General features: G+C 34.3%; 1 protein-coding gene and 1 pseudogene across 2 annotated transcripts; one reads left to right on the top strand and one right to left on the bottom strand.

Moving 5' to 3' along the window:
• Positions 1-797: 797 nt before the first annotated feature.
• LOC149491970 (uncharacterized) lies at positions 798-2,346 on the top strand. The gene has a single exon (XM_089716942.1). The coding sequence runs from the start codon at positions 1,001-1,003 to the stop codon at positions 2,102-2,104; it is 1,104 nt and encodes a 367-aa protein (XP_089573068.1). The 5' UTR covers positions 798-1,000; the 3' UTR covers positions 2,105-2,346.
• Positions 2,347-3,233: 887 nt separating this feature from the next.
• LOC119369101 (tRNA nucleotidyltransferase cca2-like) lies at positions 3,234-12,190 on the bottom strand (annotated as a pseudogene). The gene is made up of 15 exons (XR_016319196.1): positions 11,743-12,190; positions 11,006-11,136; positions 8,583-8,700; positions 8,205-8,257; positions 8,044-8,093; positions 7,835-7,932; positions 7,085-7,194; positions 6,802-6,930; positions 5,412-5,477; positions 5,174-5,257; positions 4,631-4,693; positions 4,377-4,521; positions 3,832-3,999; positions 3,535-3,632; positions 3,234-3,459 (listed from the first exon to the last, which is right to left on the bottom strand). The product of XR_016319196.1 is annotated as a tRNA nucleotidyltransferase cca2-like (transcript).
• Positions 12,191-14,319: the final 2,129 nt, after the last annotated feature.

Raw genomic sequence — 14,319 nt, 5'->3', positions numbered from 1 at the left:
TTGTAAGACAATGAAAATACAATCCATTAGCATTCACAATATCTCAAAAACAAAATAAAGATTCATCGCTGGATTCAAGACTTGAATTCCTATAAAAATGGATGCATCGAACTTTAATTTATAAAAATTTATTTGTTGGATATTTTAATTTAAAAAATCACTCTTATTAAACGCATATCAAATAATTGAAAGTGGTTAAATAAACATTCAATGTATGAAATTTTTATAAATTAAATTGTTCAATGAGTCAAATTAAAATTTGAAACTTCAATTGTCAAAATACATTTCATCATTTCTACAAAATTGCCTCCAAAAGCGTCAATTGTTGAAACTTAACTTCTTGCACTACATCACATACTTTTAATTAGGGAGTAAAACTTAATCACCTTGGTCTTTTGTACAAGGTATCCAATTAATTGAGATGCAAGTGAGCTAAACTATTTATGAGCTATTTTGATTGGACTAACAAAAAAATTTGAGTTTGACTTCATTTTAATTGTTTTAAACTTAAACTCGAGTAGCTTTAACCTAATAATTAAACTGAGTTTGAACACTATAATATTCGATTATGGTTACTTACAGAACTAATGGATTATTTGAATTTTATATTACATAATAATTAAATAATAATTTACTTAAATCCAACTCATTTAAAATTATTAGAGTTTCATTTTTTCATTAGTAAATAAATATATCTACCAACGCGTTTTTTTTATTGTTAGACACAATGTTAAACACTTTTAAAGATTTATATATAGCCAATACAAAGATTTAAATTATCTGTCCACACGCATAACTCATAAAACTAAGATTTCAAATTATCTTCTTCTAACGGTAACATCCCGCGTCTCTCCATTAGGTATTTATTGCTTTCCCTCGTTCCCTCTTTTTGCTTGATTCCCAAACTATTATTTGGCTTCTGCGCTACTTTTCCCTGAGAAAGCTGAGAAAATTCAAGAATTTCTAGAGAAATTTAAGAACGGGAGACTAGAATCCAACCATGCTTCCTGGATTTCGGTTCGATCCTACCGATGAGGAGTTAGCAGGTCACTATCTGTACAAGAAACTCACTGGAAAGCTTTTTGCGGCAGCGGAGATGATAGTAAGTGACTGCCAGTTATATGGAAGAGAAGAGCCCTGGGAAGTCTGGAAGAGATTCGGTGGTGACGAGAGAACAGATGTTAAGGATCTCTACTTTTTCACTGAATTAAAGAAGAAAGCCTCGCAGAAGAAGAACAAACAAACGCTGATTACTGACTATTCTAGAGTTGATCGAAGTGTTGGTACTGGTGAGGGTAACTGGCATAGAGAAGATTCTGGGAAAATTTTTGAAGTCACGGCTAGGGCAGATTTTGATTGTAGGATTAAGATAGAAGCAACCAAGAAAAGGTTCAAATACAAAAACAGAAATTCAAGCCACCATTGCGGTTGGATCTTGTTTGAGTATAGTTTGCCTGATTTGAACCGTGAATTAGTGCTCTGTCGTTTGAGGAAAAATGGGTCTAAAACAGGGGAAAAAAATAAGGGCAAGAGGAAAATAGATGATTGTGAGGGTGGTGAAGTTGTAAACTGTGAGATGGTTATGTCTGGCAATAAGCGTATCAAGGCTAATGACAATGAAGCGGAGTCATACTATAACCAGATTAGGGCTAATGGAGATGATGACTGTTTGGTTATAGCTTCTGATTTTGATGATCAAATGGGTACTGAATTTTGGGCTAATAATCAAGTAGAAGAACAACAAGAAGTAACATCAGATTGTAGTATCATGAGAGCAAACGGAGATTATGGGAATTGGGTTATAGGTAGCGACTTTGATTATCCATTGGGAACTGAACTTAGGGCTAATAATCAGGTAGACGAGCTTGAACACGTTGTCTCAGAATGCAATGATATCTGGGCTCTTGGAGAGGATGAATGTTTGACGATAGGCGCTGATCGTGATGAGCCAATGGGTACTGAATTTAGTGTTGAGGAGCTGCTGGATAATGCTAACACCTTTGAATTTGATCAGATCGATTATGCTGATGAGAATGAGGATTTTTTTGCTTATATGCAGAAATTTCTGGGGTCTGATTCTGATCCTGACTCGGGTTCTGTTTAGTGCCTCTTGTACATTCTCTCTTCCTCTTTTCCACAACCTTGGCCATTGAGCTGCTGTTTAATTGCAGATATGACAAGGAAAACATTTTTGGTGGTTCTTTTTTTTAGTTTGTTTCAAAAATATGGAACATGATTGGTGTTTTCTATGTAATCAATTTACATGTTGATTCATTAAAGGAAAATCAAGTACTGGATTCAAAACATATGTGTTGTTTCTTTTCAGTATTATTTAGTATTTTCAACTTGTCTATATTCAATTCCATTCAATTAGTAATGTGTTGGGAAATGCTGAATTTGTGCATTTGAATGATGGGTTCATATGAATATGAGCAAGATTGCTTCCTTCCTTGCATACTTAAATGTATTGTCCGGTATACTCTGTTTTTGGTTGAAAGAAATGTTCCTGCAAGTTTTGTGTGATTTCAAGATGTTTGGTTTGATGCCTGATCAAATGGCCTGTGTTGCAAGGCTTTCAGTTTGTGTAATTTGGTCTTAAAGGCTTTTTTTTTTCCTTTTTGTTGCCAAAATAATGAAATACACGAAATTAAGATGTTCAATTTCCTCTGTTTGATAGGGAATTGATTTCTATTTTTTCTGACGTGATAAACTGAGACTAGATTTGTAAGTTAAAATGACTGTTATGTGAGATTTGTTGAGTTCTTGATCCTGTTGCTTCTCTAGCATGCCCATATCCATGGTACACAGAAGACATTTCAATCACATACCAGACATCTGATTCAAAAACGATCCAAGATGGGAATTGTAGTCTTCTTCTTGAGGATCAATTGAAAAGGAATCATTATAAGATTTTTAAACTTAACCCAAAAGCAGTTAAAATACGAGCTGTATGAACTAATATTTAACAGCTATATACCAGTTATATGAACAAGTCAAATGTTTGCGATTCCAAGTGTAAACACAGTAGAATAAGTGGGTCATAAAGCCCATAGTTAAATACAATTTTCTGATTCTTAACAATTATGCTTAGAAGGTGAAACTATAGTCAATGTTTATAACAAAATACTTTTGCCTTGACTGCAACTTCAAGTACGTATCTGTAGATCTGTACAAAATTGTTACTCAGAAACTTGAGAAATTTTCTTGTGCTACCTGTCTTCCATCATTTTCTCCATCAGTCTATTACCCAAAGCTACATGAATGTTCATGGGAACTCAGGGGAACGTGCAAAAGCAACTTCTAGTCAGATTAGATGAGGTCTTATATTAAATAGAGATTGAATTAGATTGATGTTTACGCCATTTTGGTACGCTTTGAATGCGTTTCCTTCATCCAATCAAGGCATTCTTCTGCAGTTCCTGTGGGATGGGCAAGTTGCCAAGCTAGCAATTTTTGTTGCTGCAAAGAGGAAATAAATTGGAATCAAGAAATTTTATAGTAGCTCTCAACTATGGGAAAGAACGAATGCCTTACCCATTCCCGAACAAGAGGTCCTCCTGATTTAAGCTGCAAAACGCTGATAATATCTTTGCCATTAACCAATGGCTTTACGTCCCAGATTTTTTCAAGACCTGTATCATGATAAAAACATCACAATCAGAAAAAGGACATGAAGGGGAGCTTCCCAGTCAAAATAAAACAAACTAGGGTTTTCTTATGTCTATAATATATACATAGCAAATAATGAGTATTTGACATTTTTATACCTATGCTCAGAAGGATAAAAATTCCTAGGAGTATGAATCATATTACACAGATGAATTTTCATACCTAGTCCAGTTATGGCATTCTCAACTGTCTTAAATAGTTCTCTTCTCTTGTCGAGTTGAAACTGTTTATCTAAAAGTTCTTGAGTAAAATCTCTGTTGGTGGGATATATCACAGTAGATATCAATAAAGCAACTCGCCAGAAGTCTTTGATTTCTCGTAGCAGAAATCCTGCATCATTAAAGTTACAAGAAGCAGTTTACTGAACTAAATGCCCTAATTGTTTGTAATATATTTAATATAATGGCTGAGCAGCCATTCCAATGAATGCCAAAAGGGGCAGATTTAGGCAATCAGGCTATTTCAGGGTGAGAACACCGAACTGTTCCGGCACATCTATACGGTCACGGATTTTGTGGTCACTTACTGTGTAGAATAGAATATTGACTATCTAGAATAAAATGACGGAGGTTGGTGACTTGTTACAAATTATAGGTATTTACTAGAATGATTGTTTGTAGTTGTGAAAGTTATGAATAGATGAGCCAAATAAGAAAGAATCATAGAGAAATCAGCGAAAGTTGAATGTGCCGTGGACAACTTTATACCTGCCAATACGCGGTGTTCTGATGAGAAAGGCACATCAATAAGTTCTACTCCCCAGTCAACTTCATCTGGATGGGTGTCCTCATTAGAAATAAGCAAAGGGATCAAGTTTAAGAATTTCTCAATTGACCTATGTATCTTAATAACCTACAAAAAAACAATTGAAGTTATCTTCAAGAAGCCCCTGAGACTGTTGAAATTATATCCTATCATTAGTAGATGCAGTTAGAAACCAAAGAGAATAGGTTAAACTCACTGTTTCAGAGTCGCTGACTTTTTGCTTAAGAGAGTCTTTGAAGACAAAGTTGACAACAGGAGCCTGCAGCATGAGAACACATGGGCAGCTTCAGCAGCAAATAAACTTAACTATTGGATATCGAAATAAAGATATGCATGTATTGAAACCCAAGACAAAGAGTACAATCAGAAATTTGAGAAACGACAAAAGCCTGAAAAGATAATTCAGGGCTAAAGGCCATTCATTATGATTCAAAATCAAAATGTTTGTACTTTGTTGAAAGTTGCAGCCAGGTCAGGATGCCCGAAAAAAATACAACTGTAAAGTGGCCCCCTGTCAAAATCCCATTCTGAGAGAGGGTGAGAGAATTATACAAGGGGGACAACAAATGGTGCGAAAAAGGCTTAAAAATTTGCATCACCCTATTATGAAACTAACCAATGGTAACAACTTCCTGTGATGCACGTTTAGTGTTCATGTGGATCCGTTGCATGCTTCCAGAAATAAAGAAACAAGCACAAAAAGATGCAGGATATAAATAAAACGAAACAAGGACCATACCTTTTTACCCTTCTCATCCTTGTATGTAACATTTCTGAATGGAAGAAACAACGCAGCATATAAACAGAGTCTCCTTTGTTCATCCTAGAATGCAAATGTGACAGTATTTATAACTCAAAACCAAAGACAACACACTAAACATGCATAAAAAGAATTGAAATGGAAACTACTTGAGATAATGTCAACAGAAGAAGGTTGAAAGTAAAAAGATTTGGGAAATAATTCGTGGCTCACTCACAGTGAAGAAAGAACACCAATTGATTGAATAAGGTTCCATGCAGCGTCCATGTAAGCAACACAGAGCCTAAAATGGGTAAAAGGATCCTGTGAGTAGGAAAAAAAAAAAACATATATATAATAAAAGGCTGCTGTAAACACAATGACATTCTTTAAGCCCAATAATAATGATGTTAGCAAAAGTGTATAGGAATTCTCTCAGGATCAGTATCTCATGAAAAAGCGTGCATTCCAGCTGCTATTATACTACAAAAATTTCTTAATAAAAATGCAAAACATCAAAACTGCTCAAACGATATGAATGAATGGGTTTACTTTGCTCAATAAGCTGCATCTATTTTTAAATTCCAAAGCGGCAAAAATTTCAGGAGAGAGAGGAGGAAACTTTTAAAACGCACTATGTTTGACCACCAAATTACGGACTAGAGATAGGCATGGCGGTTCATGGAACCGACGGTTCAAAATTTTTGAAATGTTGAACCTGAACTAGCCCTTGAACCGCCGGTTCCGGTACGATTCCGATGAACCGACGGTTCCGATCACGATTTCCAGCGATATATTTTTTTTTTTTTTTTTTAAAAAAAATTCGGTTCTTACCTTACATCTTTCTTTCGAAATATTAATATGATTTTAAAAATATTGGTAAATTTTAGAATGCTCATACTTGTATAAGAATAAAATTAATTAATTTAACAAAATAATCAAATAAGTTATCACTTTATTTTGTTTAAATGTTATTAATTAAATAAATTCTAAGAAATTTTGAAAAATGCTTCAAAAAATGTAATTTTAAACTTAGTAAACAATTTAAAAGGGTAAACAAAAAGTTAAAAACAATATAAGTTTAGACTAAATATTTCTCTCTTTCTTTCCATTTTACTTTTTAGATTTTAACTTTTAAAGGAAAGTGTTTTTAAAAAAAAAAAAATCTTAAGTATATCATGCAGTAAAATATTATTGAGACTTTTAGAAATGTATAAAATAGGCTAAGTGATTATTATTTTGAAAATAAAAATAGAAAATTTTCGGTTCGAACCGGACCGGAACCACCGGCTCAGGGCCGATTCAAGTTCAAATTTTAACATTCACATAAACCTTACCGGCCCTTGAACCATCGGTTCTGGTTCAAAACTTTGAACCGACGGTTCTGATCCGATTCCGGTTCAATCTACAGTAAGGTTTAGTTCCAGTTCAAAATGAACCGGTAGCCATGCCTAACTAGAGAAAGATAAATTATAATCACACTGATGCATGCCTTCATCATTCCTAAACTCTTGCTAAATAATATAACAAACTCTAATTTGGATTTTGGACTAGTTTAGCAGCAGATTTATTTTACATAAAACAGAGATAAGATGTAATTATCAATGACATCATGGACCATATCATACTTGTGGCATCCTTCTGACACTGCTGGCTCAACCTTAGGAGGAAAACCCAAAGACAACCCAGAATAATGTCAAATCTGAAATATGTGTCATAGCTTTAACAGGTTGATTGCCAGAAATCATGAGATCAACCTGCCACAGAAGAGCAGCAACGAGATAAATAATAAACTACTATCATAGTACACTGGATATAAAGAAGTCCCTCACAAGCAAGTCAATGTCTTGCCAGACATAAAAAAATATTTTGAGGCATATGCTATTCATCTATTCAAGAGGGTTAGCATACTTCAGTTCCAATGCGCTCTTTGCTAATTTTCACTGCAAGAGCATTTTTCACATCATCACAGTCAGCAGCTACTTTGAGTTCTTCATCAAGTATGAATCCAAACCTTGCACCTAAATAACCAGAAATTAGCCATGTAAGACATAGAAATGGAAAAAGAGAAGCAAGAAAAAAAGAACCAATAGAAGTGAAGAAAAATATTAGGTTGTAAAGATCGCGCTAGCTGACTGCGCATATGAAAACATTTGAGGTGTTTTATATGACATGATCAGGTTATATAATAGACATGGACTCAAAAGTTTTCAGCAGTTGAGTTATTGCCTATATATGCATTAGCAATTTCAGAGCAATGATCAATCACTTGAGTTTTGATGTTACTTCTTAATTACTGCTGTTATTAGTTGGTAGTTGTTTAAAATGAAGCCCTTAGAAGACTTACAGAGTTCAACATGTTTCACCTATCCAAGGACCACCATGAGTTCTAATTGTTTGGTAGAGTTTTATTTCATAGTAAATTTATAATTCAATTGAAAGGATAAAAACCCGAAATACTTCTTAAAGACATTACATGACACTAAGAAAACAAATAGATATACAAAAAATACAAGTTTTGATACTGAGCTATTTCAAGACATGCTGAGCTAGAAACTTGCATGTGTTATCCAAAAAATTATGTGTAGTCAAATCTCACCAAAAGGAAAAAGAAAATTGAAATTCCCAACACAATCAAATAAAATCTAAATTCAGAAGTACCAAATCGAATAGCTCGAAGAACTCTAAGCGGATCATCCAAAAAAGTAGCTTTTGGAGGTAAGGAGTAACTATTTTTCCAGACTTTAGATCTTCAATGCCTGCAATGAAAGAAAGAGAAGGTAATATAAGTGAGAAAGCTTTATACAAAGGACGTAACAAATTTACTTGACAGCAAAAGAAAGAGAACAGCATAAAAAGCCTATCTTAACCTCTTTCAGTAAAGTCCTCAACTGAACTGGTATTAATATTGTAGAACAAGCTGACATAAAATGAAATGTTAATGCCATACGTTAGTCCAACAACAAATATATAGTTATCATGAACAGCGTACAGAGAGTGCACCAATTTAATCATTTAAAGAGGAAGATACCTGTTAATGGTTAAATCTCTTCTAAAAGCATCCTCTTTTGCTGTGCCAAATTTCTGTTGCAAACTCAATGCAGATTAAACAAGTAAATTTTATGTCCTAAATAAATTACATATTCAGCTAAATCGCAATAGAAGAAATCAAATTCAACTGATGGTTTAATAAGTAAATCAGAAAAGGCTACTCAACGCATGGCTCTAACCTAAGACTATCACTTGAAGTTGTTTTAACCAGAGATTGTTTCTATGGTTAACTGCAAAAATTGTTCCCATCATATGCAACTAAATTTAGCATTTTTAAGAACTTAACAAACAGAAACACACTCCATGAACATGGAACTAAAAAATTATTAGACAAGTAGATGCTAAGTTAGAAGTTCACCATTGTAGGAATACGACTGCCTTCACTATACTCTTCACACCTTAAGTTTACAAAATCTATCCATAAATCAAAAAGGCGCATCCTTGCAGTTTCTAAGTGCTTGGACTGGTCAGGATTGCTGCAAGAATAGAACCATATTGGTCAACTATGAAGTACTAACATTCTTTCTGAATGAGAGGAGACACATTATGAACAAATCAAATAAAAAGAAGAGGAGACATAATCTAATTGTTTTTTTATATTTATCTTTTTCATTTTATAAGATAAACTTTTTCATTGTCTGACATCTAAAAAGACTATATCTACAGACATTTAGGTGGATAAGTTAAGCATATATCAGGAATTATACTATTAGTGAATATGTATGCTGGGTCCATATCAGATCTATATTGACTAATTTATTGAAGTAATTTAATTGTAGAATAGAACTGATACAGAAATTTATCACGTGTCAGGAACCATAATTCAACTAGTGACATGAGGATTTTCAGTCTTCTACTCTACGTGCTGCCCATCCACACAAAAAAATTAGTTCAATCACGTATTTGATAAGCAATAAGCCCTTTTCTATTGCTCCATAGCTGCCAGCTATACATAGTAATTAAAGGCGCGCCTTACTTAAGGCTCAAGGGCTTGCACCTCAACAGTCCTGAGGCAGGCCGCGCGCAACTTCACTCAGGCTATCGCCTGTGGGTGGAGGCGTGCACCTTTTTTGCGCCTTTCTATTTTTTTGTTTTCCAAAACAAGTCATCTAGGATTTTTTTTTTTTTCAATATAAAGCTATCTAGCCAACATCAGCTTAAATAAATAAATAAATATAAAAGAGATGTGCTTTGTGATCCAACCTCCACTCCTTCATCCAGCAGTCACCTCTTGGAATCTAGTCTTTAGCCCATTCCATCCAAATATAACTCTTTCAATTTTTCTTCCTATATTTGCTTTCTATTTCTTTTCCTTTTTTTGCATTATTTTGATTATACTCTTTTCTGTCAACTCTAATATCTTAAGTATAACTTGTCATGTTGCCATTTTTTCTGATTCATGTGTGTTTCTTTCCATGTTTTCTACTTTTTTCTCTTTTTTTTATTGATATCTTAAAATATATTTTTCGAATTATGTATTTTATCCTTTTTTTTTTTTTTGCGCCTCACTTCACTTAGGCCTCGCCTTCGCTTGGAGGCTAGCGCCTAGGCTCCAGCAGCCCAGTGCGCCTTGTGCCTTTAATTACTATGCAGCTATAACATATTACACCTACCTATACCTATTAGTTAACGGACGCTTTCACACCGTTGGTTGCTACTATTCCTTTCATACTCGACGAGACGATCCTATTGCCGATGTAGTAAACGAAGAAGAAGCACGATCTTCTTTCTTTTATACTTCCTTCAGCTTTCGACCTTCCCTAGGTAGATATCCATGAAGCAGCTTTTTCAACTTAAGTGAATAGATCAGTTATTTCCTATTGTAGTGGTTCCCTAGTTATCCATGGCATTTCTTTGGAATGACATGGATAAGATTACAAGCTTATAAAGCTAAGATTAGTAAGACGGAACATATTAGTCTACAAAGAAGTCCAAGCAACAAGCATGAAAAATGAAACAAAAAAGCGTATGAATTTGGTACTTGCTGCATAAAATGTTCAGATTTTTTTTTTTTTTTTTTTTTGGGGGGGGGGGGGGGGGGCATGGAATATCCAATCAGAGGACAAGAAAAAAAGAATCAGAAAGAGAAATAGTAGTTACAACTCCAGAAAACACCAAATCTAAAGTCATAATGTAACATGTTACAACCTTCATATAGCATATAAATCTGACTAGAAAAAAGGTTTTTAATTTTACATACTAGTAGAATATGAATTAAACTTAAAATCCTAATAGAGTGAATTACTAAATAGTTAAAGGATTTAACTATTTTAAACAAAGCCTAATTTAACTAAAACATAAAGTATTAAAATATAAATTAACCCTAAATTGGAGAATTGCTACAGTATAGTAAACAGTAATATGCTACAGTAACATGAGCAGTAACTTCCTGGAAATTCTGAAACTTATTTCTTCATCAATATGCACAACTAAAATAGTTCTTGGGGAAATTTCCCTGCATAGATGAAAGCAATGCAAGTTTTTTACAATTAACATTATTTACTTGGAGAAATTGCCACCGTATCTTAAGTTTTTCTGAATTTATATTGCAGAATCTCAGCATCTGGCAAGTCAAATGTTCATATCAATTTTGTAGTGAATATTATATTCATCCACATAGGGATAACCTTTTACAAAACTAAACAACTAAAGAACCAACAACAGCAGTGAAATGTCAATGAAATAATAAATTCATGTTTAATGTGAGGTTAGTTGTATTCTAAATGAAATCTGCAAAGAAATATTACTTATAGACTAGAACAAAGGAGAGATGAATTCTACCGTGGAATAATGCCAATACCCTGTGCCACTTCCCCAGTAGATAATAAATACTCCCTGACCTTATCAACAAACTCACTGCCCAACATATTGTCAATAGCAATATCAATGTCATAACAATCCTTGCCTAAAATCTGCCAATGAGAAAATTACCATTATAAGGAAATAATACATGAACATATTAATGAAGAATGAAGAGAAATAAAGAAAACATCATATCCAAACCCCAATTAGAGCGAGCGCAAACATGTAAATAGATATCATTTGTCAATTGTCTTTTTAGCTTCTTTCTTAGAATATGCAAACATGTATTATAGACACTATCCAATCTTACAAGCTATCTCCTCCTGCCATAGACTTCAGTATCTCAACTCTCAAGTAACCAGAGATACATCTAAGAGAAATTCATCATCTACAAATTATGGTAATGAAACCTGCTCATACTGAAACCCCAATTTCAACAGTCAGTTCCAACACCTTTCTTCACCTTTTTAACACTAAATCATTCTTCCCAAGTGAACTAAACCAATAATTTTATAATCCAAATACCCACTTATCGCTCATAATTCTCTCTGCTTTCCTAAGGGTGGACTTTAATCAAACACTTGATAGGCCCAAAACTCTGACAACTGAGAATTACTAAAACCCGAAAAAATTTCTCACAAAGCATACGAACCGTCCAAAAAACGAAATGTTCTGTACAATGTGTATAAATAAGTGTGTATTATTAGGCGACCGACCTTGTCGCGAACCCAACCGCCGGCAACACGGAGCTCAGTTTTGAGATTGCAGTGACGCAGGGTGTTAAGAAGGCGATCAAAAATCTTCTTCTCAATCTCCGTCAGTTCAATTTTGTCCTTAACGTGAACTTGAACAGCTGCTTCAGGAGAAGATGTCCCCATTGCTCTGCAACGATAACGGCGTCGCAGAAGAAGATGGCGACTTGGAGTTATGGTTTCGCTTGAGAAACGAAGGTTTCGGAACGCGAAGGTTGTTTTGATATGGTTAATCCTTCTACCGCGGAGATTCGGAGAGAAAAGAAGACGAAAAGGGTCGAGCTTTATAGCCGTGTTCAAGTAAGGTCTCATAGTCTTCTTTTGCTATATAGTGGCTCTTTGAGCTCGAGGAGCTAAGAAATTGCATCCCGAACTTCTGGCTCTAAGCCCGGTTTAGGTTATGAAGGCTTGAACTGAGCGCCATTTTGCATTTTTTTTTTTCTTTTCTTTTTATAACAAGCAAACTTTTTAATTCTAAAAATAAAATATTTTGGTAATGAATTCATAAGCTTATTTTCACCGGTTGTCCCTGAACTATATGCCCCACGCATTACCATTCTTAAACTTCAATTCATCACTTAAAAATCCCTTAATTATTATTAGAGTACCAAAGAAAATGCTATTAGCTAGTTTTTTTGTCAAAGATATGGTAATTTATTGACATGGACACATTTTTAATTAAATAAATGAAAAAATTCATATCATATATTCTCATCTTGTCTTTCTCTTGCCTTTTTTTTTTCTACACCCTCTTTCTCTTTGCTCCTTGCATCTATCGCTAATCCTCTCCTTTTAAGCCCAGAGACCATGCTTTGATTTCAAAGAGCTTCCAATCTCCAAGTATTGGAGGAGTAACTCGATACCTGGAGATGGCTTAATTTCACCGGACATACCTAAAGTATAGGCACTATTTCAGTTGCATACCTAGAATTCAATTTGTCACAAAAAATATATTAATTTTAATTAGTGTTTCACAAAAATCTTTCTATCCAATTTACCGGTGAGTGTCAAACGGAAGTCTGACATGAACACTAACAAATCATTTACAGGACAGAGAAACTCACCATATCAGCTGGCCATATCAGATAATGAAAAAAAAAAACTAAAATCACAATTTTCTCTCTCCTGCCCTATCTTTTCCTTTTAACTTATGCCCTAGCTGAAGATTTCCTCACGTTAGCTCATCTATTTATTTTCGTTACCCTCTCATGGCCGAATCTTCTACATCTAGCATAGAACGAATGCAATGGCTTCAACACTATGCAGATGTGGTTAGGAAGCCATTATGAGAACCTCATGGACTGAAAGTAATCCTGGGCGGAGATTTCTCCAATGGAGCAATTATGGGGTAGATGTATATTTATTTTCTTTTTTACTGCATTTTATGAGGTTTGTTGAAAGTTATTTTTTTATTTTTTTTAGACTGCTAGCTACTGTCGTTATCTTGAATGGGTGGATTTTGTTGTTCATCCTCGATCAAAGGTAGTCATAGTCAGATTGTTGAGAAAGCTTGATAGATTGAAGAAAGAAAGAAGGAGGTGGATGATGCAAGGAAGAAAGCTTTATGGATTTGTAAGCTTCTTAGAGCTTCCCTAGTAGTTGTGTTGGTGCTATGTAGCTACATGTTGGGATCAAGATTAAATTAACATGAGGATTATTTTGTGGGTTGGATGGGGTTGGATTTTGGGGATGTTATTCTAGTAGTAAAATTAACTAATTGGCAGCAAAATATCCCTCTTGCCATGTAATGAAAATTTAAATATTGGTTAATGAAACTTTAGAGATATTAGTTTGACCATATGAATGAGTTTTCTTATTTTGTATACATTGCTAAAAGTACTTTAAAAAATCATTGAAATCCTCTCAAAAATATCAATAAAAAGGACTAACAGTTAAAAAACAATTAATGTAACTAAATTTTGCAATCATTAAATTAATGGCAAGATGCCCCAAAAAATTACAATAATGATTTAATAGTGAACGAAAAATTTGTTAGGACCCCGGCAATAAAATTACGAGAATAATAACACAGCGGAAAAAAAAAAGGCTAACAAAGAGAGTAATACAGAAATAGTGGCACTCAAAAGTGTTTCCCAAAAAATACCCCAAATTATCTTCACTATTTTCTCTACCCTAGTTTTACAACCCTTTCTAAAACTATAACTCTCTAAATGTCTTTTCTTTCTTTTACTCTACTTGTGTGTTGATGAACTAAATTAACTACTATTTATAGGAGAAGTGGACGCGTGAAAATAAAGTGAGATCCACTGAAAGAATTTTCTTCTCTTCTTTTATTTTCAAGTTGTGTGGGTCCCACATGTCGGAGGGACCTACCACATTTTCTTTTCTTCTCCCTTTTTATTTATTTATTTTAAATGTGGGTCCCATTGAGTGGTCACCGCCACGAAAAATCTCCCCCTGCACACTCAAGTGGGGACGTTAGCCATACCGGCTATCTATCTGTAAGTGACAAGCTTCTTCGTAGGTAAAGCTTTAGTCATCATATCAGCGCCATTATTATCAGTGTGAATCTTTTCAATC

The sequence above is a fragment of the Jatropha curcas genome, unplaced genomic scaffold (assembly GCF_041381405.1).
Source record: "Jatropha curcas cultivar XTBG-Jc1 unplaced genomic scaffold, XTBG_Jcur_1.0 HiC_scaffold_199_pilon, whole genome shotgun sequence".
Classification (NCBI taxonomy): Eukaryota; Viridiplantae; Streptophyta; class Magnoliopsida; order Malpighiales; family Euphorbiaceae; genus Jatropha; species Jatropha curcas.
The sequence above is the reverse complement of the archived record's forward strand: the minus strand, read 5'-3'. Positions and strand labels throughout refer to the sequence as shown.